Raw genomic sequence first — 27,076 nt, forward strand, 5'->3', positions numbered from 1 at the left:
AAAGAAAGAAAGAAAGAAAGAAAGAAAGAAAGAAAGAAAGAAAGAAAGAAAAAGAAAGAAAGAAAGAAAGAAAGAAAGAAAGAAAGAAAGAAAGAAAGAAAAAGAAAGAAAGAAAGAAAGAAAGAAAGAAAGAAAGAAAGAAAGAAAGAAAAAGAAAGAAAGAAAGAAAGAAAGAAAGAAAGAAAGAAAGAAAGAAAGAAAGAAAAAGAAAGAAAGGAGGGAGGGAGATTTCTCAAACCCGTATTTAGCGTGATTTTGATATGGCCGATTCAGAACTGAAATGATACTGTCCGTAACTTTGTGAAGACACGTGTTTGCAGTGCGCATGGACATTGCCATGGCCTCTGACTCTGGATCAGAACTGACTATGGTCTAAGTTGCTGATCCTCAAAGTGGGGTCCGTGAGACTTGCTGATCTCTGCACTGTAAGCTCAGTATAAACCCCTGGCTCACGGATATACACCTTGCGTCTTTAAACTGCATCCTCGGAGAACTGGGGTCAATAGAAACCACGTATGGATAGAGAGGACAGTCTTGACTGGTAATTATTTTTTAAACAGGTATTTTTGTTTTAGAGAGTCAAAAATTACAACCACCACTGACAGCACGAAGCACTCTTGAGAATGTGACCTCGCCCATTTTGCACACTGTGGGTGCGTTAACACTGAGTGCTGGGTGTGGTGGCCTCATTAGACATGGCTCCATCCACTATTCGTTATCAGCAAAAACAGCTGAAGAGTGTCTCTCCCCAAATACAAATCATTTTCCCTAAGTGCCACCCAATGTTTAATCAATTTACTGTCAAAGCTGTAGAAAGTGGAATCAAATCATTTGTTTTCTGGGAGTACACCCTGCAGCAAATAACTTCTTGAACGGTTTAGCCGGAAGTAATATTATTTTTGGGTGTTTGGGAGGGTTATGTTGGGTAATTCATCATTCCCGCTTCTAGATTTCTCCTGTCTTAAATTGTTGGAGCCATGCTTTATGGCAGAAAATCCTGGAGCCCAAAATAGCATTTTCTCTGTGTTTCAATGTGCCTGGTTTTTATACATTTTGAACATTAGAGTAACGTGTTCAATAATGCCTAGTGTTCAGCGAGCCTTACTTTGTGCCCGAGGTTCTACTTAACACTTGACCTCATTATCGTAATAAATCCTTCCAGCAACCCCGTGAGGTGGCTCCTGTTGTGTTCCCCTTTTATTTCTAGGGAGACTGAGGATCAGAAAGGTTACACCACTTGCCCAAAGTCAAGTAACTAGCAGGTGATGGAGCAGGGTTTGTAGCTGTCCTCCTGAGCTCGCCACGTTCTCCGCCAGCCCGCGCTGTGTGGCTTCCTGAGAAACATGTCGGACCTGGCTTCAGACACATAGTCCCTCCCTTGCCTAAGTGTCCTTCATGTGCAAAGGAGGGCGTCCACACCGCCTTCCGTTTTAGGGGCCTTCTCTCAACCTGGGAACCTTCAGAAGCATGGAGACTGTCCCGTGCCGCGGGCCACTGTCAGAGAAAGGACAGATCTGTCCTGAGCAGCTCAAGAGAGTGCAGGGATGGGGAGGTAGGGGGTCCTCAGGGCAGAGTCCACGTACGCTGGCTGCATGGCCGACTTTCAGGTTCCGGGCCTGACGCCCCAGTCATACTCAGGCTGTGTCAGGAGATCAGTGAGAGGGCAGTGGTCCCTGCCTCCCCCTCCCCCGCCAGCCGGCTCCGGCCTCCTCCTGTGTCCCCATGGCAGGCGTTGGCAGGTCCTCTGGGGCCGTGTGGCAAGAGCATGAGCGTTGGCCTTAATCCAGAGCTCTGCCCCAGACCAGCTCTGAACCCTGTGACCCACGGTCTCCCCGTTTGTCAAACCGTGGCACCCGTGACATAGGCTTACGAATGAGCTCATGAGCAAAGCGGGAATGAGTTCACATATTTAAAGTGCTTAGCATGATGGCAGGTACATATCAATGCTCTTTTCCCGGAGATGGACTGTGTCTTCCTCAATCCTGGGGACCTGCATGGATCAGGGTTCTTTCCGGGCACTGAATGGGCTCCTGTGCTTGGTATCTGCCTTACGACTCTGTTGGGAAAAAATCTGAACTCTCTCTGACCTTCTGATGTTATAGTCGGGGAAACTGATGCCCAGAGGGGAGGGAGTTTCTCAAGGCACTTGTCCTTTTCCTGAAAGAAATGGACTTGAACCAGGGGCTGTTTGGACCTCCCTCCTAACAGCTGGTGCTGTGTGGTTTTGGTTCATAGAGTCATGGAAGATGGAAGAAGGACCTGTAAATCACAGCTGCCTTTCACAGTCCACGTCAAGTGTTGCCTGCTATGGAAGCCTCCCCTGACCACCTTTCACACCCCTCCGCCACCATGCTGAGCCAGGAGGCCCCCCGGCCGGGGTTCCCATCATGCTCTGGGCTTCCGTTTATCCCTAGAAATACTCTGACAAGGGTGTTGATACACTCTGGAGCTACCAAGCTAGACATTTAAATTTACAAAGAAAAGCCTAGGTTGTGTTTTCTTACTACAGCACTAGACAGAGAAGGGCCTGGTAGAAGTTGAATGAATGAGGGGCACCTGGCTGGCTTAGTACAGCACACGATTCTTGATCTCAGGGTTGTGAATTCGAGCCCTACATTGTGTTAAGATTTTTTGTTTTTAAATCTTAAAAACAAAGAAGAAGTTGAATGCACGAACATACATCAAAGCAGCTTTCATCTTTATAGATTCCCGACACTTATAACACTCTCCCCTCCTGTGCTTTTCCCCTACCAATGCTGTCTTTCTGTTGCATTCAGATTTCTGATATCGAGAGCCGGATTTCAGCCCTGACCATTGCGGGATTAAACATAGCCCCATGTGTGCGCCTCACAAGAAAACGAGATCAGAAGCAAAGGAACCAGGTGCGTTTGTCCCTCCCTCCCTCTGCTGGAATATTGCATGACCCAGAAAATTAGAAGATAAGAAATCGTTGGCTTTGTGAAGTGTTATTGATCACTGCATTCTGTCTATAGGTACAAACCATAGACACATCGAGGCAGCAAAGGAGGAAACTGCCTGCCCCGCCAGTGAAAGGTGTGCTTGAAGTCAAACCTGCAAAGCTACCAAAGAATTAAGCCTGACTTACTTATTTTGAGTGACTCCGTGATCTGAGTCTGAGAACCAGACCTAACGGGGGGCTCCTACCCAGAAGTCCTCTTGTGGAGAATCTGAATCCCCCCCCCCAAGAAGCGGATCCACACACAAGGATGTGATTTGAGACGTGATTCCTACGTGGTAGGAAAAGAGAGAAATGATTCAGGGAAGCAAATTAAGTCAGTACAGTATAATTTCTTTTTTTAATGTGTATTTACTAATTTAGAAAGAGAGTGTGTGTATGTGCAAGCGGGGAGGGGCAGAGAGAGAGGAAGAGAGAGAATCCCAAGCAGGCTCCGCACTATCAGCACAGAGCCCAACGCAGGGCTCGAACTTATGCGCTGAGATCATGACCGGAGCTGAAATCGGGAGTCAGACTGAGCCACCCAGGTGCCCCAGTACAGTGCAATTTAGTTCATAGCTTACTTTCTGGGCAACTGAGGCTAAGACCTGCTGGGGACTTCTGGGAGACAGTATTGACTGCACCTCAGAGTTCCCTACCCAAAGAACAGAAGATGAGGATGTCAGCTGTCAGCTCTCATCCCCTGAAGTTTCCGGTGGGGGTGGGGAGGCATTAACTCCCTAGCACTTCTGCCCCGCCCCATGCACAGACAAGAGAATGACGGTGCTTATGGCCACATGCTGTCGGAATGTGGGGAATGTCAGAATGTGTGGTGACATCAGGGAAGTGTGGGCGGGACACCGAAGGCCCAACCCAGAAGGGACTCCAGCAATGCTGGTGATGTCATCCTCATCCACTGGGCATTTTCAACAATTCCCCTGGGTTCAGGAGCCACATAAGACGATGCCAAAGTAGAAATTTCGATCTACAACGTAGAAGAGTAGACAGAAGATAGATGTTTGAGTCTTGGTTCCACTGATCTTTCTTCAGCAAACATTTACTGAATGCCTACTTTATATTCCATCAGATCCTATACAGTTACCATTTATGACAGATCCATGGTCCCTTATTTGAAACCCCTGGATAAATATATGTTTCAGGATGTGTTGGACACTAGAAAGCTAAGATGGTACATGTACTGCATACTTCAGAACAGCCCTCTCCCTCTAGTGTCTGGGGAAGCATCTGATAAACACATTAAGATCCTTTCACCAAAGCACAAGAATGTTCACTCCGGGTGGGATGGACCAGCATTTTAAATGGCCACGTGTCAGTTTCAGTCCGGGTTTGCCTTCAGACAGTTTTGGCCCCAAAGTTACAAAGATTTTCAGTCTTTACATCATTGTAGAGTCCAGAATTGCAAATAAGAATTTATGAACTATGTTAGATTATCTCCAAGCTACCTTTTCCTGGAAAGCCACTAACGATTCTTGAGTTTTTTTGGTGCCTATCATAAAAATAAACACAAAATTTAAAGGTTCCACAGTCAGACCTGTGGACTCCAATGAGATGCCGAGTCAAGAACAAAAATCTGGGTGATGGGCACACATGGTCTTTCTTCCTCAACACTCGTCCCCGCTTCTGGGTACCACTCACTTCCATTTGTTTCCTTTTAGCTGAAACCACTGAGGCATCTTCGGCAACCACCACTAAAACATTTAACCGCAACTTCCTTCTCCAAGGCTCCTTGACAAACAGGACGAATGAAAGGAAAAACACCACCAAGGATTTGATGGTAAGTCAGCTCTGTCTCGGTGCCCATCGCTTCCGCGCCGATGGTGCCTCCTGTCTGCACCTCCCCCATCGGAGCCCCAGGAAGCATCCTCCGTGCAGGATCTCATGGTCCGTTGGTTGGGGAGACAGGCGGGGGGCAGGGGTGCAGTGAGAAGTGACGAGCACCATGCCCGGTATTGCTGACTTCTTTGATATATGGCTACGTCCCCTCAATGGTATATCCAGCGCCTTGTAGGGTTTGCTGTGAGAGAAATAAAAATACGTACATAGGAATGTAAGGTCTGGTTGAGGTGTCAGGGTTTTTATCCCGTGTTTGATCCATATTCACTCTTCCTTAAATTTCTTATGAGCCATTAATTACTTGTTGTGCTCCTGAAAAAAAAGTCAGCAGCTGCCCCTAAATGCAAAGGAAGGGACAGGAGATAATTTGCACAGAACTCTGGCAGATGGACTGTTTGTCTGGACACCAGCATGCCCCGGATTTTGGCCAAGGCGTGGTGCCGCTTATATGGGAAGTGATAATCCAGCTGACCTCCCTCAGTGGCACCAATATGCTGAGGGCGGACGAGGTCTGAGCGACAAGACTAAAGCAAGGGCAAGATTATGCCTCACCTATCCCTCCCTGCCCCTTTCTCCCCCTCACTGCCCCGTGCTCTGAGGTGCAGGAGCACGGGGTAATGGCGTCACGGGGGGCGTGCCCTTTGGGGTTACAGATCGCTGCATCTCTTAGGCACCCGTGGCAAGGGCACTGCACACCAGCTTTTCTTCACTGCTCAGCCATTATCCCTCACCTTTTAGAGTCCAGTGACATCACTCCTGGCCGTCAGATCGTTACTTCAAAGAGTAAAAATGATGCATTACACACCCAAAATGGCAGACAACTAGGGTCAGGGAAGGACTCTGTTATAGATGAGACAGTTACAAATAAATTACCTTTCGTAGAGACGGAACACTGATCAGTGGTTGCCGAGGGCTGTGGGAGGGGCCGTCGGAAGAAACCACTTGGTGGATAGGAGGTTTTACTTTAGAGGGACAGGGTGTTTTGAAACTAGAGGTGGTGGCTGTGAAGGTACTGAATGCCACTGAACTGTTCACTTTGAACTGGTTAGTGTTGGGGCACCTGGGTGGCTCGGTGGGTTGAGAGTCTAACTCTTAGCAGTGGCTTAGGTCATGATCTCAGGGTAGTAAGATCAGGCTCCATGCTGAGAGTGGAGCCTGCTTAAGATTCTCTCCCTCCCTCCCTCTCTCTCTCTCTTGCCCTCTCTCTCCCTTCCTCTCTCCCCTCTCCCCTGCTCATGCTCTTTCTCTCTCAACATAAAATAAAATAAAATAAAATAAAACAAAATAAAATAAAATAAAATGGTTAATATTACATCACATAAATTTCACCTCAAATTATTTTGAAAAATAAGTTACCTTTAGATAATACAGCGAGGTTAAAAATGAAAGAATGGACAATATTTACTAAACAAATGCAAACAAAGAAGAAAGAACAATATCACTTTCAAGCAAAGTAGAATTCAAGAGAAAAACATTTGGAGAAAACAAGGAAGGGTGTTTCACTTTTGACTTAAAAAAATTGGGGCGCCTGCGTGGCTCAGTCAGTTACGCATTCGTCTCTTGGTTTCAGCTCAGGTCATGATCTTGCGGTTCGAGAATTCGAGCCCTGCGTCGGGCTCTGTGCTGACAGCTCAGAGCCTGGATCCTCTTTCAGATTCTGTGTCTCCCTCTCTCTGCCCCTCCCCTGCTCATGCTCTGTCTCTGTTTCTCAAAAAATGAATAAACATTTTTTAAAATTAAAAAAACAAGGAAGAAAGGATCTCCAACAGTGCTGCCAGATGGAGCGCTCCAAAATGATGGGTATGTCCTGTGTCGCGGTACACAGTATGGCAGCCACAAGCCATGTGTGCTGTTGAGCACTTGAAATGTGGCTTCTGCCTTGAAGGAACTGAGTTTTTAAATTTTATTCATTTGAATTAATCTAAATGTAAAGAGCCACATATAGCTAGACTACCATAAGTAACAGAGCAAACCTAGAAAATTAGAACAAAACTTAAAATACACAGAAACTCTACTTGGAAGTTAGAAAACATGTACACCCACATATACAACCATACACACACTTACACACACACACTCACTCTCTCTCACACACACACACACACACACACATCTCCAAGCAACTTCTGAACTAAAGAGCAAAGCAAATCCACAGAGCACTTAGCAAATGAAAACATTACATGTATCAAAACAAATGAAAGACATATAAAACTACACTGAGTCAGACTCATAGTATCAAAAATTTTCTTTGTTATTAAAGAAGGAAAAGACAAAGCAAGTGAACTAGACGTTGCATTCCAAACATCAGAAATAAAGGCAGAAACCAATTAATGCAAACCAGAAGACTATAGAAATGATCATAAATTCAGGAGCTTATTCTTTGGAAAAATATAAAGCAGAAAATGTGTTGTAAGCCAAATCAAGGAAAAAAATAAATAAAATAAAAATAAGAGATTCTAACAGACGATGTAAATTTTTAATTTACATAACACAATGTGATGTAAATATATAATAATAAATGTTAAAGGCTTAATTCTAATAAAATAAGAATTAAATCAGAACATTAGTAAGAACTGACTTAAAATTTGGGAGAACTTAGGGGAGCCTGGGTGGCTCAGTCGGTTAAGCATGCAGCTCTTGATCTCAGCTCAGGTCTGATCTCAGGGTCTTGAGTTCGAGTCCCACATTGGGCTCCATGCTGGGTGTGAAGTCTACTTTAAAAAAAAAAAAAAAGGAGACATTTTTCGTTGCCTTTTCTTACTTTGGCCAAGCGGCTGATGACCGTGCACTCACTGTCTTCCACAGGAGCCCACTCGGGAGTCTGCTGTGATGTATTAGCGCACGGACTCCACTGCCAGTGACCCACTGCCTCCGGCCGTACACGCCAGTGCCTTGACCCAACAGCCATCCAATACCGTATGGATTTCCACCCGAGGGGAGGGCCCAGGGAGGCCGCGGTGCACCACTGCTCGGGGCTGTCCCAACGCCTCACCCAGAAAGCGGCCCCAGACTTGAGCACCGCGGTCTTGCCCACTCTCTGCCTTAGGCTCCCAGGGGAACCCAAGACAGAACACCGAGATGCTGGTTTCCAACAGCAGAGCTCCCTGCTCAAAAGATGCATCTTTTCCATGTTTGCTTTGCCACTGTGTGTTGTCTTTAAGATCTCTCTCTCTTTTTTTTTTTATCCCTTTGATTCAACGAAAAGTCCACGTCAATCGNTCCATCATCAGTCCCTACTAATCTCTCAAAACTGTGTTTGTCCCACAGATGCTGGGGACAATGTGCAAGTGCCCCCGTAGTGACCGTCCAGACTGTCCCATCTGGGGAGCACGCACCCAGCAAGGATGCAAGTCTCCCTTCAGCCACCTCCTTCCTGGGAAGCTCCTAGCTACCCCCTACCCACCCCCCCACCACACACACACACCAACCACATGACCACAAACAGTGGCCCAGTCATTCCCATCGCAATCACGCACCACAGAATAGAAAGTTCTCACCCACCCGTGCATGCCCAAGTCTTTCTGAAACAAGGTTTCATTGAGAATTTAGGGTTTGTCCTTGGACTCACTGACAGTTCCCCCACTGTGAAGGGAGAGGAGCTTGGGAAAGCTCACCATGGGCTAACTTTGGGGCACCGTCCCGAATCCACGTGATGCAGTTTAGCAATGACCGTGTCTAAACGGGTTCTAACCACCTGAGAAAATGTGCTCCAAAATTTACTTCCAAGAAGGTAATTCAGCTAAACTAGTAGAATGGTTAAAGAATCGCCCTGGAAAACTTATAGGCGTGAAAAAGGCAAAGGGCAAACTGTGAATGCAACAGACACGTGCTCCACGCTAGTGGTCTCAAAAGGCGTGACTGCATAGACTATGTTATAAAGGCCGATGGAATGGAATTCTGCCCAATTAGTTGAGCATTTACAGCCTTTTTTTTAACTTTCCCCCTGATACATTCTGAATCTTAGGAAGAAAGCAAACGATGGTGGTGGGGGGGGTAAGGAGGTAGTTTGACTGAAATGTTCTAAGTGACTGCTTTGAGGGAGGCAATTCCTTCTCATCTTAATCCAAAGAGCAACCCTCTTCAGTTGATAACCCCACTTTTCAGATTTGGAAACTGAGGGGGCCAGAGAGATTAGTTTGCCAAAGTCACACCTCTAAGCTAAGTGTAACTGGAATGCTTCACAAAAGCCTCACCCTGTGTTGCTTTCAACTTCTACATTCTTTTGCGGCTACACACATTCCCAGACCTGATTTGCTACTGAAATGTGTGTTACGATCCCTTCCTGATGCCGACTTGCCTATCTTTGGGTGATACCCTTTGCTGATGCCGTGTATGTGTTTTCCAACAGAAATGACTCCTTTGAAACAGAGTGAATCTTGGCTTTTTGTTCTGTTGGTGTGACTCAAAGCAGACAAATACAAATTTTAAAAAAAAACAACAACAACAACAAAAAGATCTGAGTTCCAAATAGAATGTTTCCTTTAAGAGGCATGAAAAGCAACTATTGGCGTGTTACAGTGTTAAAATATTCAGTTTTCTTTGACAAAAATGTGTACTGTGTAAGCCTTGCAAAAAAACAAAAAACAAAAAAAACAAAAAAAAAAGAAGCCTGCTCTATGGCATTTGAAATTTTATACAGGTTTCCGTGTGCCAAATAAGTGCAAAGATTTAATTTACTATTAAAAACCATAAGCATATGTTAGTTTCAGAAGAATTATTTTGTCATCAAGTGATTTTGATCTTCAGTGTCAATATTTATATTTAGATTAATTTTTATAAATGAAAATATTTTAATGGTTTAAGAAAATGAGGACAATATGACCATATCTTTGATGACTTCTGAAAGTTATGCTTGCCTTCATGTTATATGCACATCGCCAAGAATTACTGTCAAGAGAAATGGTAAAACAGTAAAAGTCATTTATGAAAATAATGTGTGCGGGGCTGTGGTTTTTTGGGGGTGGGGGAGACTGGGAGTGGAGAGGAGTTAGGGAAGAAGTCAATGGCTAGTCATCGGAGGGGCCGAGTCAAGGCTACTGTTGCCCTGCACCCCACATCCCTTCCAGTTACACCACTTGTTTTCCCGTTGCTTGTTGTCCTGAGAACAGAATTTCCCAGCGGAAGCCTGGCAGGTCTCAAATCAGGGGACAGGAGGGGGGTAGTGTGATTTAATCCCTCAGGAGACCTTTCTGATTGTCATAACTTGGTGGGGGGGGTACCACTGTGGGGGGGCATACAGTGGAGAGTGGCCAGGGATGGTGATAAATGTATAACCACCCGCAACCAAGAATCATCCATCACAAAATGTCCATAGTGCTGAGATCCCTTAGACCCCGGAGGTAAGCCTGGACACCATCCGGGAGGCCCCGCCCATCTCTGCGGGGACTATGTAGCCAAGCAGGGAGCAGGGCCGTGACTCTCCCAGAGTCTTTCACGGGATCAGTGGCAACTGATCTGAGGCTGGCCTCCCCAGACACTGGCCTCCCCAGACACTGGCCTCCCCAGACACTGGCCCTGCCATCCCCGAAGAAGAGTACGAACCCTCCTCTGACCTGAAATGAATGAGTGAATAGTAATACTAGTGGAAGCCACGAGCCTTCCCTACCTGGTGGCCTAACCCAGCAGTAGTCAAACTTGAGTGGCATCAGAATCACCTGTTAAGACACAGATTGATAGGCTTCACCCAGTCCTCCCTAGTGCTCAGTCTACTGGCACGATAGTGTTGGCTAAGCATTAGTAACAAACGAGCTAACATTTAGGTCAACAGAGCATTTCAGATGAGAGAGAGCAACATCGCTGACCCACCTGAAATTCTCTTCAGGCAGCATTTCCTGACCAGAACTTCTGATTTCTCCATCCTTCCTCCCCATGGCCTCACCCCCACAGGATAGGATAGCAAATCATGGCAGACAGTCAAGAGAGTCCAGTCACACTCACATGATGGAAACAGTCCACTTCTGTAACTCTTGGAAGCCCCCAAAGTCTATGTTGAGTAACCAATCTGTGTCATCAATATAAGTGTTCAAGAGAATCCATTTGAGCCAACAGTTTGAACGTCAAGAGCGATGGGCAGCTATACTCACAGACAATGTACACCTCTTCTCGCTTCTGGGGTAAATAGGAACAGTGTAACAAAAATATTTTCCCCTAATAAATAAGTGCTTGCTTTGCCATGACCAAAAAAAAAAAAAAAAAGNGCACTTGTAGGCCACCAGAAAAAAACTAGGCTCCACTCCTAGACTTTCCACTTACTAGCTCTGTGGCCTATGCCCTTACATGTGAAGTGGGTTCTAGTGGCATTAGGTTAAGTGATGTAGCATAGGGGGAACCTCAGTAGAATCGTGGAGTACTGTAGCTACTCATTGCTTGTACCCTCCTGCTTCTCTTAGGGTAGGAAAATCATCAAATACAGCACCATGACTTGTGTAAAATGCTGTGCCTCACTTTTCCTACTGATAGTAGAAAGACCCTTATTCCACAAATATGCCTTCCCTTTACACCCTAACTCTGGGAGGAGAGCACCACCCTTGACATTGGGCTTGACCATATGACTTGCCTTATGGTTGGCAGAACATACTTCTCTTCGTCCATTTGGGCTCCGTGATGAAATACCAGAGACCCAGCAGTTAATAAACAACAGAAATAGATTTCTCACATTCTGGAGGCCGGAAGTCCAAGACCAGGGCGCTGGCATGGCTGGGTGCTGCTGGAAGCTGTTTCGGANGTATACCAATCCGCATTGTGAAGGCGGACCCCCTCATGACCTAGTCACCTCCCCAAAGCCCCACCTCCTTATGCCATCAGCTTAGAGGGTAGGTTTCAACATATGAATTTGAGGGGGGCAAATTCAGATCATAGCATTCTCCAACCCTTGGTTTGGACTTGGCCACATGACTTGCTTTGGCTAATAAGACATTTGCAGGAGAGCTATATAAGGGGCTTGAAATATGTTTATGGAGGTGGGTTTGCCCACTTACCTTTTGCCACCCACTATGAGAACGTGCCACAGGCCCAAGGCACGCGGCCAGACCCACCCAACCTCCAGCCTGCAGCCCAGCGTGGCTGAGCCCAGCCGAGATCAGCAGAGCCACCCACCAACCTTTAGACAAATGAGCAAGAATAGACCATCACTCTTTCAAACCACTGAATCTGGCAGTAGTTTCCTACACCGGAATGGCTATTGGATACACGACCTGAAAGATCGGTTTTATCACCTTAGATTAATCCTTCTGTTGGGGAAACAATGAAGATGAGTGGCCATCAAAGGTAAAATCACGTGCCAGTATTGAGCTCTTTGTTTTTGACATTTCACAGTTTATATATGTCATGTGCCCTAAGACATAGCATCTCCCTCTTGCTTTCACGCTCACATGTGTGTGCGCGCACACGCGCGTGTGTGTGTGTGTTGATCTTTCACAAAGGGTCCTCTTTTACTGAGATTTTTGATAAAACATGGAAGCATGGGAGACATTTGGTGTGTTCTTGTAAAAATAACTTCTCTCACGAGAACCACTCCGTTTTCCCCCCCGGGGAAGTAATTCCCATGCACAATCTGCATTCAGCAAACCAGTTGGTTGTGGGAACCTTCTGTCTCAGAAACTGAATTACAATTACAATAAAATGCAGGTAAATGGAGTTGCATTTTAAAGGGCGTTCAAAGGGCTAGAAAACTTGAATATCCACTTCAAACACTGGAAACCTCAAAGAAGTTGTTCAGAAGGATCCAGTTTAGAATCAAGTCCTACAATATGGAAAAGTATGTTTTATATCAAAGTCATCAGGTTTGATAAAGATGAAAGCTTTAATGTAGTGCTTCTCAGGACGCATGGGTGGCTCAGTCAGTTACGTGCCAGACTTCAGCGCGGAGCATGGTCTTGAGGTTCCCCGCGGACGCCAAAGTCCTGGGTCCCACGGTCGACCAGCGAGCCGGGGCCGGGGCCTGGGCCTGGGCCTCGACCTGGGCTCAAGCCCCGTGTCAGGTTCTCTGCTGTCAACACAGAGTTCGCTTCGAATCCTCTGTCCCCCTCTCTCCCTGCCCCTCCCCTGCTTGCACTCTTTCTCTCTCTCTCAAAAAATAAAAATTAAAAAAAAATAAGCACTCAAAAAAAAGTAGTAGTCCAAAGTGGGGCACAGACAACACACGAGGTATAGAAAGTGATCAACTGCGGGCAGGTGAAAGAAAATATTAGAACCTCTATTTTTATTTATTTTTCATCTGGAAGCTTACAAATATTACATATGTGATAGATGAGAGTACATGTAAATAATTTATAAATGAGCATGCATTGTCAAACAGTTTTTACTAACGGCATATGTAGCCAAAAAGGTTTGGAGACCACCTGATAGTCAGAAAACTCCGTACACTTATCATGACTCAAATTCCCCTTCCAGGTAGCCCCCACCCTTCCCTGTCAGGGACTGTGCCAATTCTCAAGACATGACCCGGGGCTTAAAGGGCAGCTGAAAGCAGGGCAGAGGTGGGAGGTCATCCTGAGAGCCCCCATCTGTTGGTTTTCCTGGGATGGTGCTGCTCCACCCCTTCAGAGAAAGCTTTCCGCCAGCCTTGTCTCCCTTGCCCTCTTCCCCAGCCCGGGGAGGGAACGTCTACTTACTATCCACCATCTTGCCTGAGCTTCTAAAAGACATCAGGTTATTTTTGCCCGGAAACAACGCAGTAGGCAGCCTTGGGGTGTGGGGATTTCCAAGCAAGGCTCCCTGTGGCTCTCTGAAGTAGACCCAAGGTAAATCTCTGCGAGTAGAGGGAGGAGCCATGTGGCACTGGGAGGCAGGTGAGGCAGGTAACAGCCTCTCCTCTGTCCAGTTCCGCCTCCCTCCAATTTATAGCACCCAAAGCCCTCCAGCCAGGCAGGCCCAGCTGTTCACAAGCCCAGCAACCTGGGAACCTCTAGGAAGTCTACTCGGGCAAGAAAAGGGCACCAAACACCTGCACATCTGCTGGCTCTTAAGATGCCCCAGGAGTCCAGGACAGGCTGTACTCTGCTATATCAGAGCGATTTGGAGAGGATGCCTTTGGCACTTCCCAGACAGCCCCATCAAGTTTGCCAAGTTCTCAGTCTGTACTTGCTCAGGAAGGTTTGAGAGACAGACCTGAGAGCCTTGTAGCCCGAGGACCGTGAGAGCCACCTTCTTCTCCATGTGCTGTGTGATCAAATGGAAAGGAGCAACGTTGGCCCAGAGCCCGGGTGCGCCACAGCCATGAGGGGTTAGGATGAAAGGAAGAAAAGGCATGTGATCGCTGTCCTCCTTGATTGAGCAATATGGCCATTATGTAATTGAAGATAAAAGAGCCACTTGCAGGCCGTCAGAGTAGTATTTTCTGTGGCACTTCCGTCTTCAACACACCCTCCCTGTTTTCTGGAAATGACAATAACTTGTACTTTCAAGCCTGTCTTTTCTGGTTTATTCTTCCCTACTGTCTTATTCATTTCATGACAAACGCACTCAGAAGTCAGAAAAAGATTTCCATCTTTGAGGATGGGCCAGTCTTTAAAAGGGGAAGGCTGGAAAAGTATTCTTTGCCCTGATCAATGCAGACCACGTGTGGTGAATGCTCTACTGGGGACAGACTATGCATGAGCATTTCCACTCCATTTATAATTTGGGTCTTTGTAGGACCATCCTGGTGATGAATGGGTTTGCTCTCCTCAGTCTGGCAGAATTGAGGTTCTTTTTTGTCTCTGAATGACACTGTTATTGCTTTTTCTGTGCCCGGTAGCAATTCTTCCTAGTGACCACGGGCTATTGAAATGTTGACTATCTGAGGTTTCAATAGCTCTGCTGATATCACTCAGCCAAATGTCAGCTTGGTGCCCATCGATTGTTGACTGTCTGATGACAAAGGAGTAAGTCAGCCCTTCTTGACTTGAAGGAGCGAGGATTCTGCTCTCCTGGCCTCCACTCTGTCTTTGACTGCAGAAATGAGAGATCTTGGCTAATGCCGAAATGAGAGATCTACAACGCGGTTGGAAAGCCTGTTCCAGGCACTGTCAGAGCTGGGCTGTGCCAGATGGGAATTCTGGACCACAGCTCCTGGCAGGGTCCCATTTACCCTTTGTGGGTCACCAGCCATTAAAGCTAAGACCTTTCTCAACTCTGTGTCTTCCCACATCATATTCAACCCCCTGGAATGCCTCCCTCTGATTGTGAAAATCCCTACCTATTCTTTAAGAAGGCTGTGCTCAAATATCACCTCCTCTCTGATGGTGCCTGACCCCTCCCAGCCTAGGAGAATCTTAGTGTAGCCCAGATGGCTGGAGGGGGGGTGCTACTCAAAATCTAGGTTGAAACCTACTGGTTCAAACCCTTAATTCTATTTCCTGCAAAGCCCAAACCCTTTCCCTGAAGCCTGTGAGTTTGTACATTCGAAGATCTGTGGTTTCTGATCTCTGCTTCCATGCTGCAGGCTCTGTTTCGCACTGCAACAATCCAGACAGGAAATTTAAGTCCTTCACCATTTTNCAACTAATGGCTGAAAATCCCATTTAGACATTCCTGTTCCTCAAAAGTCCTCTCTCCAACCAATAATGAAGTCTCCACACAGCACCAGGCTCCTGCTGCTCCCTGTCTCCTCCTTGCTGACCTCCAGGATTACTCGGCCGACTCCACGGGCCTCCGTGATGTCTTGGCCCCACTGAATACTCAGGGCGTCGAATCTGTCCCACTTTCTGCCCCAGGCACTTGCCCAGAGACACCCCTCCGCCTGTGCAGAGTGCCTGGGCTCACTGTTAAGTATCGTTTTCCAGCTAGTTGCATGACTCACCCCTTCCTCTCTGTACAGAGCATTTTGCACGTTCCCTCCTCACTGTCCCATTTATCACAGATAAACATCATTTATGTGCAAGTCCGGATTGATACAGTGAAGTCTTATGTTTAGCCCATGATTACAAGTAAAACACTGCGAAGTTTGGGAGGGAAGTGACCAAATCAGATTTGGGAGTTTATTCTATTTAACTGCTCTGGATTTTTAGCGTAAGGAATGCATTGCAGCAGGACAAAGATTACGGGTAAACTAACTCAGAGACTTCCTAGAGCCCATGAACGAATCAAGACAGCTTAGATTAGAGCAGGGAGAAAGGAGAATTTCGGTGGATCCAGGAGACGTTTTGGAGGCAAAAGGGGGATTTGGGAATTGGTTGGGTACGGGGAGTAAAACAGGTCGAGGTGTGAAATAAGGAGAACATGGCTCCCATTCACTGAACTGGGGGATGGTGAAGGAAGACAAATTCCTTTCTGGGTTCAATTTGAGATACTGGCCAGGTGGAGAGGTCCAGGAGGTAGATGGGTCTACATTGGTGGAGAGCAGGGCTGGAGATGGAGATCAGAGGGCTACCACGATATGGATGGAACCGGAAGTGTGCACACGGATGAGATCACTGGAGGGCCTTATAAAAGCAGATAGGTACCTAGGGCCCTGGACTTATGGAACCGTATCAGCAGAGGAAGAGCAGCCAGAAAGATAGAAGGAAAACCAGAGGAGAATAATGTCTCAGGAAACAGGAAGTGTAAGAAGGAAAAAGTGAGCGGTTACGGAGCACGCTGCTTGTAGGCACGCTGGAAGACATCAGGGTTCTGACTGCTTGACTCCATTCCACCGACCAATACAGAAATGGAAGCACCAGATTAAGCACAATCCAGATAGAAAGATCAGTTTGGAGTCCTGCTGAGTTTAACGTGCTTCTGGAACATCTCGATAGAGACACCCAGGTGCAGATTATACACACATCCACTCACTCAATTCAGCAGCGTATGCCTACTTAGTGTCCACCCTTTGCCAGGCAAATAGTGTCCACCCGGTGCCTGGCACCAGACAGGCAAATGGAAAAAGATGTCATTCTGCCCCTGGCAGCCTGCAGTCTAGGAAGACATGGAATTAGTGGTGTTGGTGAGCCCGTTAGAGAAGGATACCCGGTCAGAACTGGGCAAAGCCCTGTTGTCCAGAGACAGGCTGGGGCTGCAGGGGTGGCCAAAGATCGGAACCGAATGTCTCAAATCTGGGTCTCTGGCTTGTCCTGTTTTATTTCATGTTCTCTCACTTCTCCTTCATGGCACCTTTTTGTCCCTCATTTTGCCTGAATGACGCAGCCAGGGGTTAGAAAATCTGTTCTGCGGTGACAGATCTCGTATTTCCTTTGATCTTGAGAATTTATATTATACCTGGAGGTTCTTAACTGTGATGGGGGGGGAGGGGAATCAAAAGCCCCTGGGGTGCTTTTTAAGAATACACATGCCAGCCATGCCAGCCCATGCCAGCCCCCTTTCCCTACCAAAATTCCAATTTCACGCAATCTTATTCCCTATCTGATAGAATAGTCAGTTAGCTAAGATATTAGCAGGGAACAGGATTTTCTGACCATTAATCGGATTAAAAAAATAAACAAACACATAAATATAAATAAAATAAAAATCCAGAAACTGCCAACCATCCCAGAACACAAACAGCTAGGAAAAGCCCCAGGGAGCACACATGTACCTTTCCCTATAACCACTCCCCTAAAGCAACCTATAGCTTCATTATAATACATTTACTTTGTAGTTTCGACCCCCTTTGGAGGAGAATGCTGCCATGACAGTTTGGACAAGGACCTTATCGGGCCAAAAATTCCCCCTCCCGACCAGTAGGAGGGTCCCTTAGATGACTGGAAGCAATCCCAGAGGCCGCCCTAGCTGTGGGGCAAGCGTAAAAGGAAAAGGTGCCCCAGCCCCTGGGCCTGCCTGCCCTCCCATCTTGAGAGTGTACTCTTGCTCTTGAAATTTCTAATAAAGCCTTGCTTACTTGAGAGTTTGGCTCTGAATGTTTTCTTGGCCAAACTCAAGAACCGAGGTCTGTACAGAGGCAGGGAAGGGACCTACCGTTGACATAACCACCTCCCCACCCAGGCCCAAGGCTAGTGAGGCTGAAAACAGGTGTTCAAAGGTTGGAGGCCGACTCAGAGAACCAAGAAGGGTAGAGAGAAGGGAAGACGGGGAGAAGGCCCCCAGGTTTCCTGCCGGGGCCGTTGGGCCAGCAGCTGACACAGTGGAACACATACGGGATATAGTAGTACTTTCTTTTACTCTGAAGTTTGCTCAGATTTTTGCTTGGACGGATTTTGCAGTCTCCACACTTTTTAATTAGCTACACTCTTGAAAGACACCTAAAATTATCTGAGTAACTAAAAGAAGCCTGGTTGTACCGCTTCCACCACCACTACTGTCACTTAGCACCCCAGCTCTACAGCATGGTGACTGGGTTTATGGCCAATGATTTATAATATTTTCACAACATCCTAGCTCATGCAGGAAGGCGCATCTTATTCTATCTTCTCTGCTCATGAGTCGGTGATGTCCCCACCACAGCAATTACATAGAAAAAATATGGGGGTACGTAGGTGGCTCAGTCAGTTGAGCATCTGACTCTTGATCTCAGCTCAGGTCATAATATCATGGTTCATGAGTTGGAGCCCCACGCGGGACTCTGCACGGACATTGCAGAACCTGCTTGGGAGTCGCTCTCTCCCTCGCTCTCTGCCCCTCCACTGCTCGCTTTTTCTCTCAAAATAAATAAATAAGCTTTTTGAAAAAAGAAAAATATATGTGTTTGCTGTGAAAAACCAGATTTGGTTTTTCTAACTGGGTACTGTTTTTGGAATCTCTAACCTTACAGAAGAGAAACTAAAGGCATTTTTATATGTCAAGTACATATATAAAACCAGAATATGATTGGATACTTTTAATACAACTGTTTCTAAGACGGTAAAGATCTTCATTCTTTTTTCACCTATAAGAAAAAGCTACATGGAATCCCTTTCTGTGCTTACTGCAGAAAATGCTCGAGTTTGTTATATTGCTTGGTGTACTTTATTTAGTTTGGAATTATAGTCCAAGGAACAATGATGTTGTTCTCCAAACTCACTGCTCTTACTGAAAGCTCTATAAGTGTTCATGTTTCTGCATTAAAGAGAACTAATATTCAAAGGGAATTAAGGTGCCCGAAACTAAAGAGTGGATTTTCTTTTATTTAATCTGTTTTCTCACCTTCTCTCCATGTCCTACCCACTTCTCAGGGCCAAATGTCTTTATTTACATAATTGTCCACCTTTGTTTCCCTTCCTCAAAGGTGTTTTTGATGCATGATGCATCAGTCAGTTGAGCAGCCGATTCTTGATTTTGGCTCAGATCATGATCTCAAAGTTCATGGGTTTGAGTTCCTTCATGATCTCAAAGTTCATGGGTTTGAGTTCCTCATCGGAACTGTCAGTGCAGAGCCTGCTTGGGATTCTCCCTCTCCCTCTCTCACTCTCTGCCCCTCCCCTGCTCATGCTTGTGCTCTCGCTCTCTCGCTCTGGAAAATAAACATGAAAAAAGGTGATTTTGATGGAGAATAATTTCCTCTTCATCTTTATTCTTCTTTAGCTCAAGGGAAAATTCTAATGCATTTCCTTCTGGCTGGTAGATTACCGCAACCAGTGTAACCAAAATGTGAATGATCTGAGACCCTTCCTGGCCCCCAAGTGTTTGGAAACAGCACCCCGTCTACTTTAGCTCCATCCTCCTCATCCTGACACCGTCATGCAGCTGTGAGGTTGCCAGGCCACTGGCCTCAACGGTCCCCTGCTGGTGACTACCACTCCTAACCCAGCCTCTAGGATGCACACTTCCTTCCTTTGGTATCCAAAACACTATCTTCTGATTTTCCTTCTTTCTTGATGATCACACTGGCATAGTCTGAGCAGAGAAGGAGCCAGCAAAGGTGCTGGAAATAGTGTGACAGATGATATGGAAGAAAACCAAGAGAGGGTGATGTCATACAAACCAAGACAAGAAAGAAGTTCACTTCTTCAAATGCTGAAGAAAAAAATGAAATAGCACTCAACTGGCAATACGGAGGTCAACCAAACTTGGACAAGAATAGTCTCAGTGCAATGGAGAGAGAAGCCTGTTTGGAGGGGTTTAGGAGAGACGGGTCTTGAGCAAGTGGAGAGAGTAATATAGACAACTCTTTGGAAGAGCAGAGAAATGGGTCCTGGCAAGAAAAGGAAGGAAGTCAAGGGAGGTTTTTACATTTGTCTTTTCAAGACGGAAGATTCTAGAGAATATTTGCATCCTGGTGGAACTAATACTATACAGAGAAAGACATTATAAATACAAGCAAGAGAAGGAGATTCTTCCAGGACCACCATCCTAGAAAGGACGAAAGAGGAAACCAGGGATTCTTCATCCATTGTAAGAAGAGGCCGAGAGCAACACAAGGAAATTGGGAGATTTGGTGGCTGGGTGACATTTGTTCCCATCTGATTGCTTCTGCCTTCTCAGTAAAGTATGAGCAAGGCCATCGGCTAAGATGAATATAGGCGGAGAGGCTGGGTTTTGCAGAGAGAAGAGGTCTGAAATCATCACTGTAGAGTGAGAAAAGAACATGCCAGGAAGTACAGCAAGCAGTGAAGTGCAGACTGCCCTTTTGAGATTTGTGGTCTAGAATTTAAAATGAGGCTGGCTAATGAAAACAGAGGTCTTTTGTGTAAAGCACTTCGCCCTCACCTGGTACCTAATGCACATTCAGTGAACGCAAGCTATTACTATTTTGTCACATGAATGTCTTTATTGTTTGCTTAGATGAGATATAATCCTGTCAAAAGAATAGAAGAAAGGAAGGAGGAAGGAAGGAGGAGAGGGAGGGAGGGAGGGAGGAAGGAAACAAAGAAAGATGTTCGGTGAGATGACTTTACCAGCATTGCAAGTCCCTTAAATACAGAAAACATTTCCAACAAAGTAAGCTGACTGAATTTAAGAGTCTTGAAAAGTAGGCCAGAAGCCTAAGCAACCAACGAAACATGAAGAGCATGGTATCACTTAAATAAGATTTCCTAAGGACACGGTGCCACAAGTTTGTGGTACCCTGTGCCGCCTTGTGCAGCCCTGTAACGTAAGGGCAAGGTTGGTCTGGGATTATAAACCCTGGTGGGCAGACTACAATATGAGTACAGTGCATATAAAAAAAATAACTGGTGCCTTGGTTAAAAGAGTAATAGAATCGATTAAGCAGCTCTTATATTGAAGCGAACTGTGGAAAGAATTCAGGGAAGCTATTATTACAATGAAAATATCAGCATAAACCTGAGACTTGGAAAGGTCACTGGTCTATCCTTGAAATTAGAAGCAGCAACCTCTCCCACGATCCCACTTCCAGAAAACATACGGGTGATCTAACCTGCAACCGTCCCCCGCACTGTGGTCGCTGGCCCTCCTCACACTGGGGACAAGGCCAGGTGTTGTGGGGAAGGGCTGTCCTTGGAGAACAGAACAAGGAGATTGATTAAAATCACTTTTTATTTCACCTTATTGAGAGGACCGTGGAGCTTGGGTTCTTTAATGTGTCAACGTGTTGAGGAAGAAAGGGTTCCTCCTTTTATTTTTATTTTTTTTGAGGGTTCCTCCTTTTAAAATGTGGTGATGCATCATGCCCTTACCTAGGAGTTACGGCCCCCGTGCCCGCTTTCCAAAGGTACATTATCAGTGTCCCTCTACAAAGAGCTATTTTGAAATTTTTTAATGTTTTCTTTATTTCTGAGAGAGAGAGAGAGAGAGAGACAGCGTGAGCAGGGGAGGGGCAGAGAGAGAGGGAGACACAGAATCCAAAGCAGGCTCCAGGCTCTGAGCTGTCAGCACAGAGCCTGACGCAGGGCTTGAATCCACGAACCGTGAGATCATGACCTGAGCTGAAGTCAGACGCTCAACCGAGCCCCCCAGGCGCCCCCCAAAGAGCTATTCTGAAGTTAGCTGACTGTTCCTACGATGCTGACTTTTCTTTCCCATGGGTTTCATGTCCTCCATCTGACAGACGCAGGTCTCCCTCACCTCCACTTGAGTATCGCTAAGTCCCCATTGCCCTGCTGAGCGTCCCAAGGCCCTCCCAACTGTATTAACTGGAAGGCAACTCCCACGAGTGGTCTTAGTTATATCTGTGTCATAAAAGCCTGTCATTCTGGCGTGTTAAAAACTTGTGGTGAAGGGGCGCCTGGGGGGCAGTCGGTTGAGCATCCGACTTCGGCTCAGGTCATGATCTCATGGTTCGTGGGTTCGAGCCCCGCGTCGGGCTGTGTGCTGACAGCTCAGAGCCTGGAGCCTGGTTCAGATTCTGTGTCTCCTTCTCTGTCTGTTCCTCCCCTGCTCACGCTGTCTCCCTCTCTCTCTCTCAGAAAAAAAAATTTTTTTTTAAATTATAAAAAACTTGTGGTGAAAAAAAAAAAACTTGTGGTGTGGAAAGTTCCTCAGTGTAGAGAGCTGGTAAACACGTCTCCTTGTTCCTCCAAAATGGCAAAATCCTGTGTTTAAATCCTTGTATCGTAAATGCTGAATCTTTTACCGTAATTATAATGGTATATTTACTTATGATTGATTACCCTTGCATGTCTGGGGTAATAATATTCTTTTGGAAATAGTGCTGTCAAATAGGAGAAACTGGTTTTCACTTTTTTTGATTATTCTTCTTTTTTATAACAGTTTTATCAAGATATAATTCATATACCATACAATTCACACATTTAAGGTGTAGAATTCAATGTTTTTTTAAAATATATTTACAGAGTTGATGTAACCATCACCACGATCAATTCTAGAACATTCTCGTCGACCAAAAAAGAAACCACAACCACCCACCTCCCCTCCCCATGCACTCCTAACCCCAGGCAATGACCTATTCTGGACACTTCACATAAATGGGCCAGACAGTATGTGGTCTTTTGTGACTGGTGTCTTTCACTTCGCATAATTTTTTCAAAGTCCATCCATGTTGTAGCATGTAACCTCCTTTGGATGGCTGACCCCACTGTATGCACAGACCACATGCTGTGTATTCATTCATTGGTTGATGGACATTTGGGTGGTTTCTGCTTTATGACTCTTATGAATAATGCTGTTATGAACATTCACATGCAAATGTTTTATGAGCATATAGGTTTTCATTTCTCTTGGGTATATACCTTGGAGTAGAACAGCTGGGTCAGGGGCACCTGGGTGGCTCAGTCAGTTAAACCTCCGACTTTGGCTCAGGTCATGATCTCATGCCAGCTCAGAGCCTGGAGCCTGCTTCAGATTCTGTGTCTCCCTCTCTCTCTGCCCCTCCCCTGCTCATGCTCTGTCTCTCTCAAAAATAAATAAATGTAAAAAAAAAAATTTTTTTTAAAGAATAGCTGGGTCATGTTACAAATCTGTGTTGTAATCTTTGGAGGAAGTACCAGGCTGTTTTCGAAAAGACATTCCATATTCCTACAAGTAGTTCCTACAAGCAATGTACGAAAGTCTCAATTTCTCCATATCATCAGGAACACTTACTATTCTCTCTCCTTTTGATTGTAACCATCCCAGTGGGTATGAAGCGGTATCTCACTGTGGTTTTGATTCGCATTTTCCTGACGGCTAATGGTGGCGAGCACCTTTTCATGTGCTTATTTGCCATCTGTGTATCTTCTCTGGAGAAATGTCTATTCAGATCCTTTGATTTTCCTAGAACGTATATTTGGCAAGTATTCTTTTTCCCCCCATAATTTACAGATGAAACTGAGGTTCAGGGAGATGATGGTACATCCATGAAGTCATATATGTGGTACACAGAGCTAGCCTTGGGGCCTTCGATTATTAACATTAATCTGCTCAGATAGATATTCTCATAATGGACTTTCACTAACCAACTCTCCAAACTGACTGACACCTTTCTCCTGTAGAGCATCGCCCCCCCCACCCCTGCTGCTGTCCAGTCTGGTGGGGTCTCCACCACATAAAACATACGCCCACCAGGAGTCAGTTGTGTTTGCTCCCAAATCTGTTGGTGCGGGTTCTACATCTTACCGCAGTTAGATAAATCTAATTCAAATATATAAAACTGATGAAGTGAGTGCAAACCGAAAGACGCGTGTTGCTTCCAGGATAAATACATGAAAAATCAGATAAAAGCAAATTGCTAAAGAAAACAATGGTCAAATAGAGTACAAACGAGACCAACAAATATGTGCGGGAAGTAGTCATAAAAATCTAGAGAGATTTTGCACTGAGAGCTTAAAAAAACTCTTTAAGTTCTTACTTTAAAAACACAAAAAGAGGACCCTGTAACCAATGTATTATTGGTAGAATCTGTGATACCAGGGAACTCCAGTTAGTAAGCCAACTTTCTAATACTGAAAGATTATCAAAGTATATATTTTAGTAAAATACAAAACATGGTACGTCTATTGCTGCCGTAGGTCTTAATGGACTTTTTTGATCAGCAAACTCTACTATAAACAGCCCAAAAATAACTGACAAGAGTATCTATTATACTATAGTTTCCAGATTCCTCTCCACAAACCATGAGGTCCCCAAATCCATGGGTCTAGGGTGGTGGAAAGAGTGCTGGCCAAGAATTTGCTTTTCCAGAACTTAAAGCAAAATGTAACAGACAGCATCGCCGCTCTTTGCCACTGTCGCCACTATGTCCCAGGACTCCGGGGTAGAAAGGCCTCTACGCCAGGTGTGCCGGGCATCGAGGGAGGCAGTTAAACTGCTCTGCCGGGTAAGGTACCACAAATTGTTCATCCCCCCCCCCCCCCCATGAGTGGTTCCCACACCCAGAGCACAGGGAGAGGAGGAGCGACACGGCAGTGGAAGTGGCCCCTGGAGACAGTGGTGCCTAACCCTGAACTTGGACGTTGATTCCCAGCCTGTGCAACACTGTAGTCTTGGCTTCTCTCCAATTTTTCCATAAAAGCGCTACACACTATAACCCCATGTAAGCAGTGTTGAGGGGAGTAAGGGAAGAGGAGGGGTGGTTATCTCTGGGGCAAAGAATTCAACCCGAGGAAAAAGTGAAAGTAGGAGAGGACGGGAGAATGCAGACCTCCAGAGAATCCTTGAAAATCGTAGGTAGGGCGCAGGATGGCTCAGAGTAACATGGGATTGGACTTGAATCTGTTTATTAACCAAAGGAAAAAAAGGGAACCGTAATCGCAGAAGACACAGCGCTTGTTTATGGAAATTATGAACTACAGACTCTCCCTGTTTGACAAAATGCAGATCAGGACAAAGCCGACAAAGCCATTGTTACTGTGTCCACCTTTGAATGAAAGCAAAGTGTCCAAACATCATTCTACAAAGCCCTAGCTGGCTGAAGTGGTGATTTGTAAAACCTCGGCGAGAAGAAGAGCTTAGAAGCCCACAGACACTGCATTTAGAAAGAACACCCTCTTCTAGGAACTTACTATTTGTACTTCACAGCTTTGAAAAGCAAGTTTATAGTTGTTACTCAGTATAAATCTGTGACGAGTTAATGTTGAAATTCCACTGAGGAAAAAACACAAAATGCCTGTGTATTGGGGTTCCTTTGATCATGGACTTTGATTTTCCATAACTTTGAGTGTTTTCTCCCTTCCTTCCTCCCTTCGCTTCTTCTCTGCTACATTTCAGAAAGGTTGTAAGTATATTTACAGAGACAGGGAGAAGGGAAAATTGGACACTTACAGACAGGTTTATAAGATGGAAAAAAAACCAGTTTTCTAGGAGTAATACAGCTGTTCTGCTTCTAAAACCAGTTGGGCAAGTCGCTGAGGATTCTTATAAATAGACACTGTGATATAAAGAAACACAGCTTGACAACATTCTGTAGGACAGATGACAATGAGTGTCATTTGTGCCGTCCCCGTCCCCGTCTCTCAGCACAGGCTGATGACATCGGCCGGAACACAGCTGGGCAAGACCAGGTCTGCGGAGGGTGGGCGGGGCAGGAACAAACTGCAACAGTATCCCCATCTCGTTCCTCTGCTGAGGTCTGCTGACCTGATGTGATCCAGCGTTGGACTCTGGAACATCTAGAACAATACCCTGCACAGTGTTTGAGTCGAGCTACTGACAGAAATCGAGCAGCAGTAAACACGTTGCAAAATGAACACTGTGAGCTCAAGAGCCTAATTTTAAAAGTGGGTGGTGACCAAGTCCAGGAAGGGTTTTGCTGTTTTCAACGCTCGTTCATGCAATGGTCGAAGAGGTCGAAAGGCAGGGGCAGGGCTGGGGACGCTGGGCAGTGACCCTCTGCCAGCCGGCATGGAAGTATTTTAATAATTAACATGAGCTGGAGGTCAACCCTCCAACAGATACAGCCAAGTTCTACAAAGCTGAAGAAGGTTTATTTAAGACTTTCTAAACTTGAGCTTTAGGGACTCGGCTTCTAGTTTCACGGGGAGTCCAGGTGCGTTGTTTACAGGGCAGACAATAAACAAGGCTACTTTTCACCAACCCTTCCCTCTAAAACTCCCACGGGATGCCATCTGTCATAGTTGTTTATGACAAAGATGTGACGAGCCCCAGACAGTTGATGGACATCTGTCCTGCCATGTGGCCTCTGTATGTCAGGAGACGCAACGCACGGTACCATCAGTTTCTAGCACGCCCTCCTAAAACCCACGGCGGGCGGTCCAGCTTCTCCTGGGTCACGGTCGGCATAGAGGGCATAATCCGTGCGCAGACACCACCACACGGGCCGCTGGGAAAGCGCAGGCCAGCCTCCCTGGGCCCTGCGGTCCCCATACGGGCAGCAGCCCTCTTCAGGCTAGGTCCCGCTTCATTTAACAGGAAACCCAACATAGCAGAGGCTTAAACACGTGGGGCTCCTTGGTCACGTAGCAAGACCAGAGCCAGGCAGACCGTGGCCCCAGGCTACCTCTGTCACTCTGAGCCACCGCAGCTGCAGCAAACCGCAGGGTGAGGGCCTCCCAAGGGGGCGGGTGCACGTCCAACATCGAGTGTGCATTCTAGGCAGCAGGAAGGAAGGAGAGAGAAGGGCAAACTGGGCACTTCTCTGAACTAGTCAGCCTCCTTTAAGTGAATTCGCAGAGAGCCCACTCAACATGTGTGCCTATACCGCATGGGCCACATCCAGCAAGGCCAACTGGAGTATATTCTTTCAGTGGGGCACACCGCAGCCCAGAATGAAGACGGAGCTCTGTTTTGCTGAGAAGGAAGGGGAGAACAGTGTAGGCAGGAACCCACAATCCCTGCCACAGATCCCAGCGCCCAGAAGAGCGAAACAGCACAGAATGGCAACTGCTGATATTATGTGCTGGACGAACCCACCAGGAGAGGAGCCAAAGCTTCTGTACCAGCAGACGCTCTCTCAAGCCACAGGTTCAGCTTAACTTTTTAATACAAAACACAAGTTCTTTCCTTCATGACCCCACCCTTTGACTTGGCACTAACCCTTCCCAAAATGTCCCCTAAGGTGGAATAATCCACGTCACATTTGGC

General features: G+C 46.1%; 1 protein-coding gene across 1 annotated transcript in view; it reads left to right on the top strand.

Annotated features, from left to right (window-relative positions):
• Positions 1–8,024, top strand: part of MYRIP (myosin VIIA and Rab interacting protein) — a 263,471-nt gene extending 255,447 nt beyond the window's left edge. The window contains exons 12-15 of the mRNA XM_077754495.1: positions 2,706–2,882; positions 2,994–3,054; positions 4,633–4,751; positions 7,616–8,024. Coding sequence (XP_077610621.1) covers positions 2,706–2,882; positions 2,994–3,054; positions 4,633–4,751; positions 7,616–7,648 — 390 coding nt within the window. The 3' untranslated portion in view covers positions 7,649–8,024. The remainder of the gene's footprint in view (positions 1–2,705; positions 2,883–2,993; positions 3,055–4,632; positions 4,752–7,615) is intronic.
• The last annotated feature ends 19,052 nt before the right edge of the window (positions 8,025–27,076 follow it).

Source organism: Crocuta crocuta, unplaced genomic scaffold, assembly GCF_008692635.1.
Source record: "Crocuta crocuta isolate KB4526 unplaced genomic scaffold, BGI_CrCroc_1.0 scaffold70, whole genome shotgun sequence".
Classification (NCBI taxonomy): domain Eukaryota; kingdom Metazoa; phylum Chordata; class Mammalia; order Carnivora; family Hyaenidae; genus Crocuta; species Crocuta crocuta.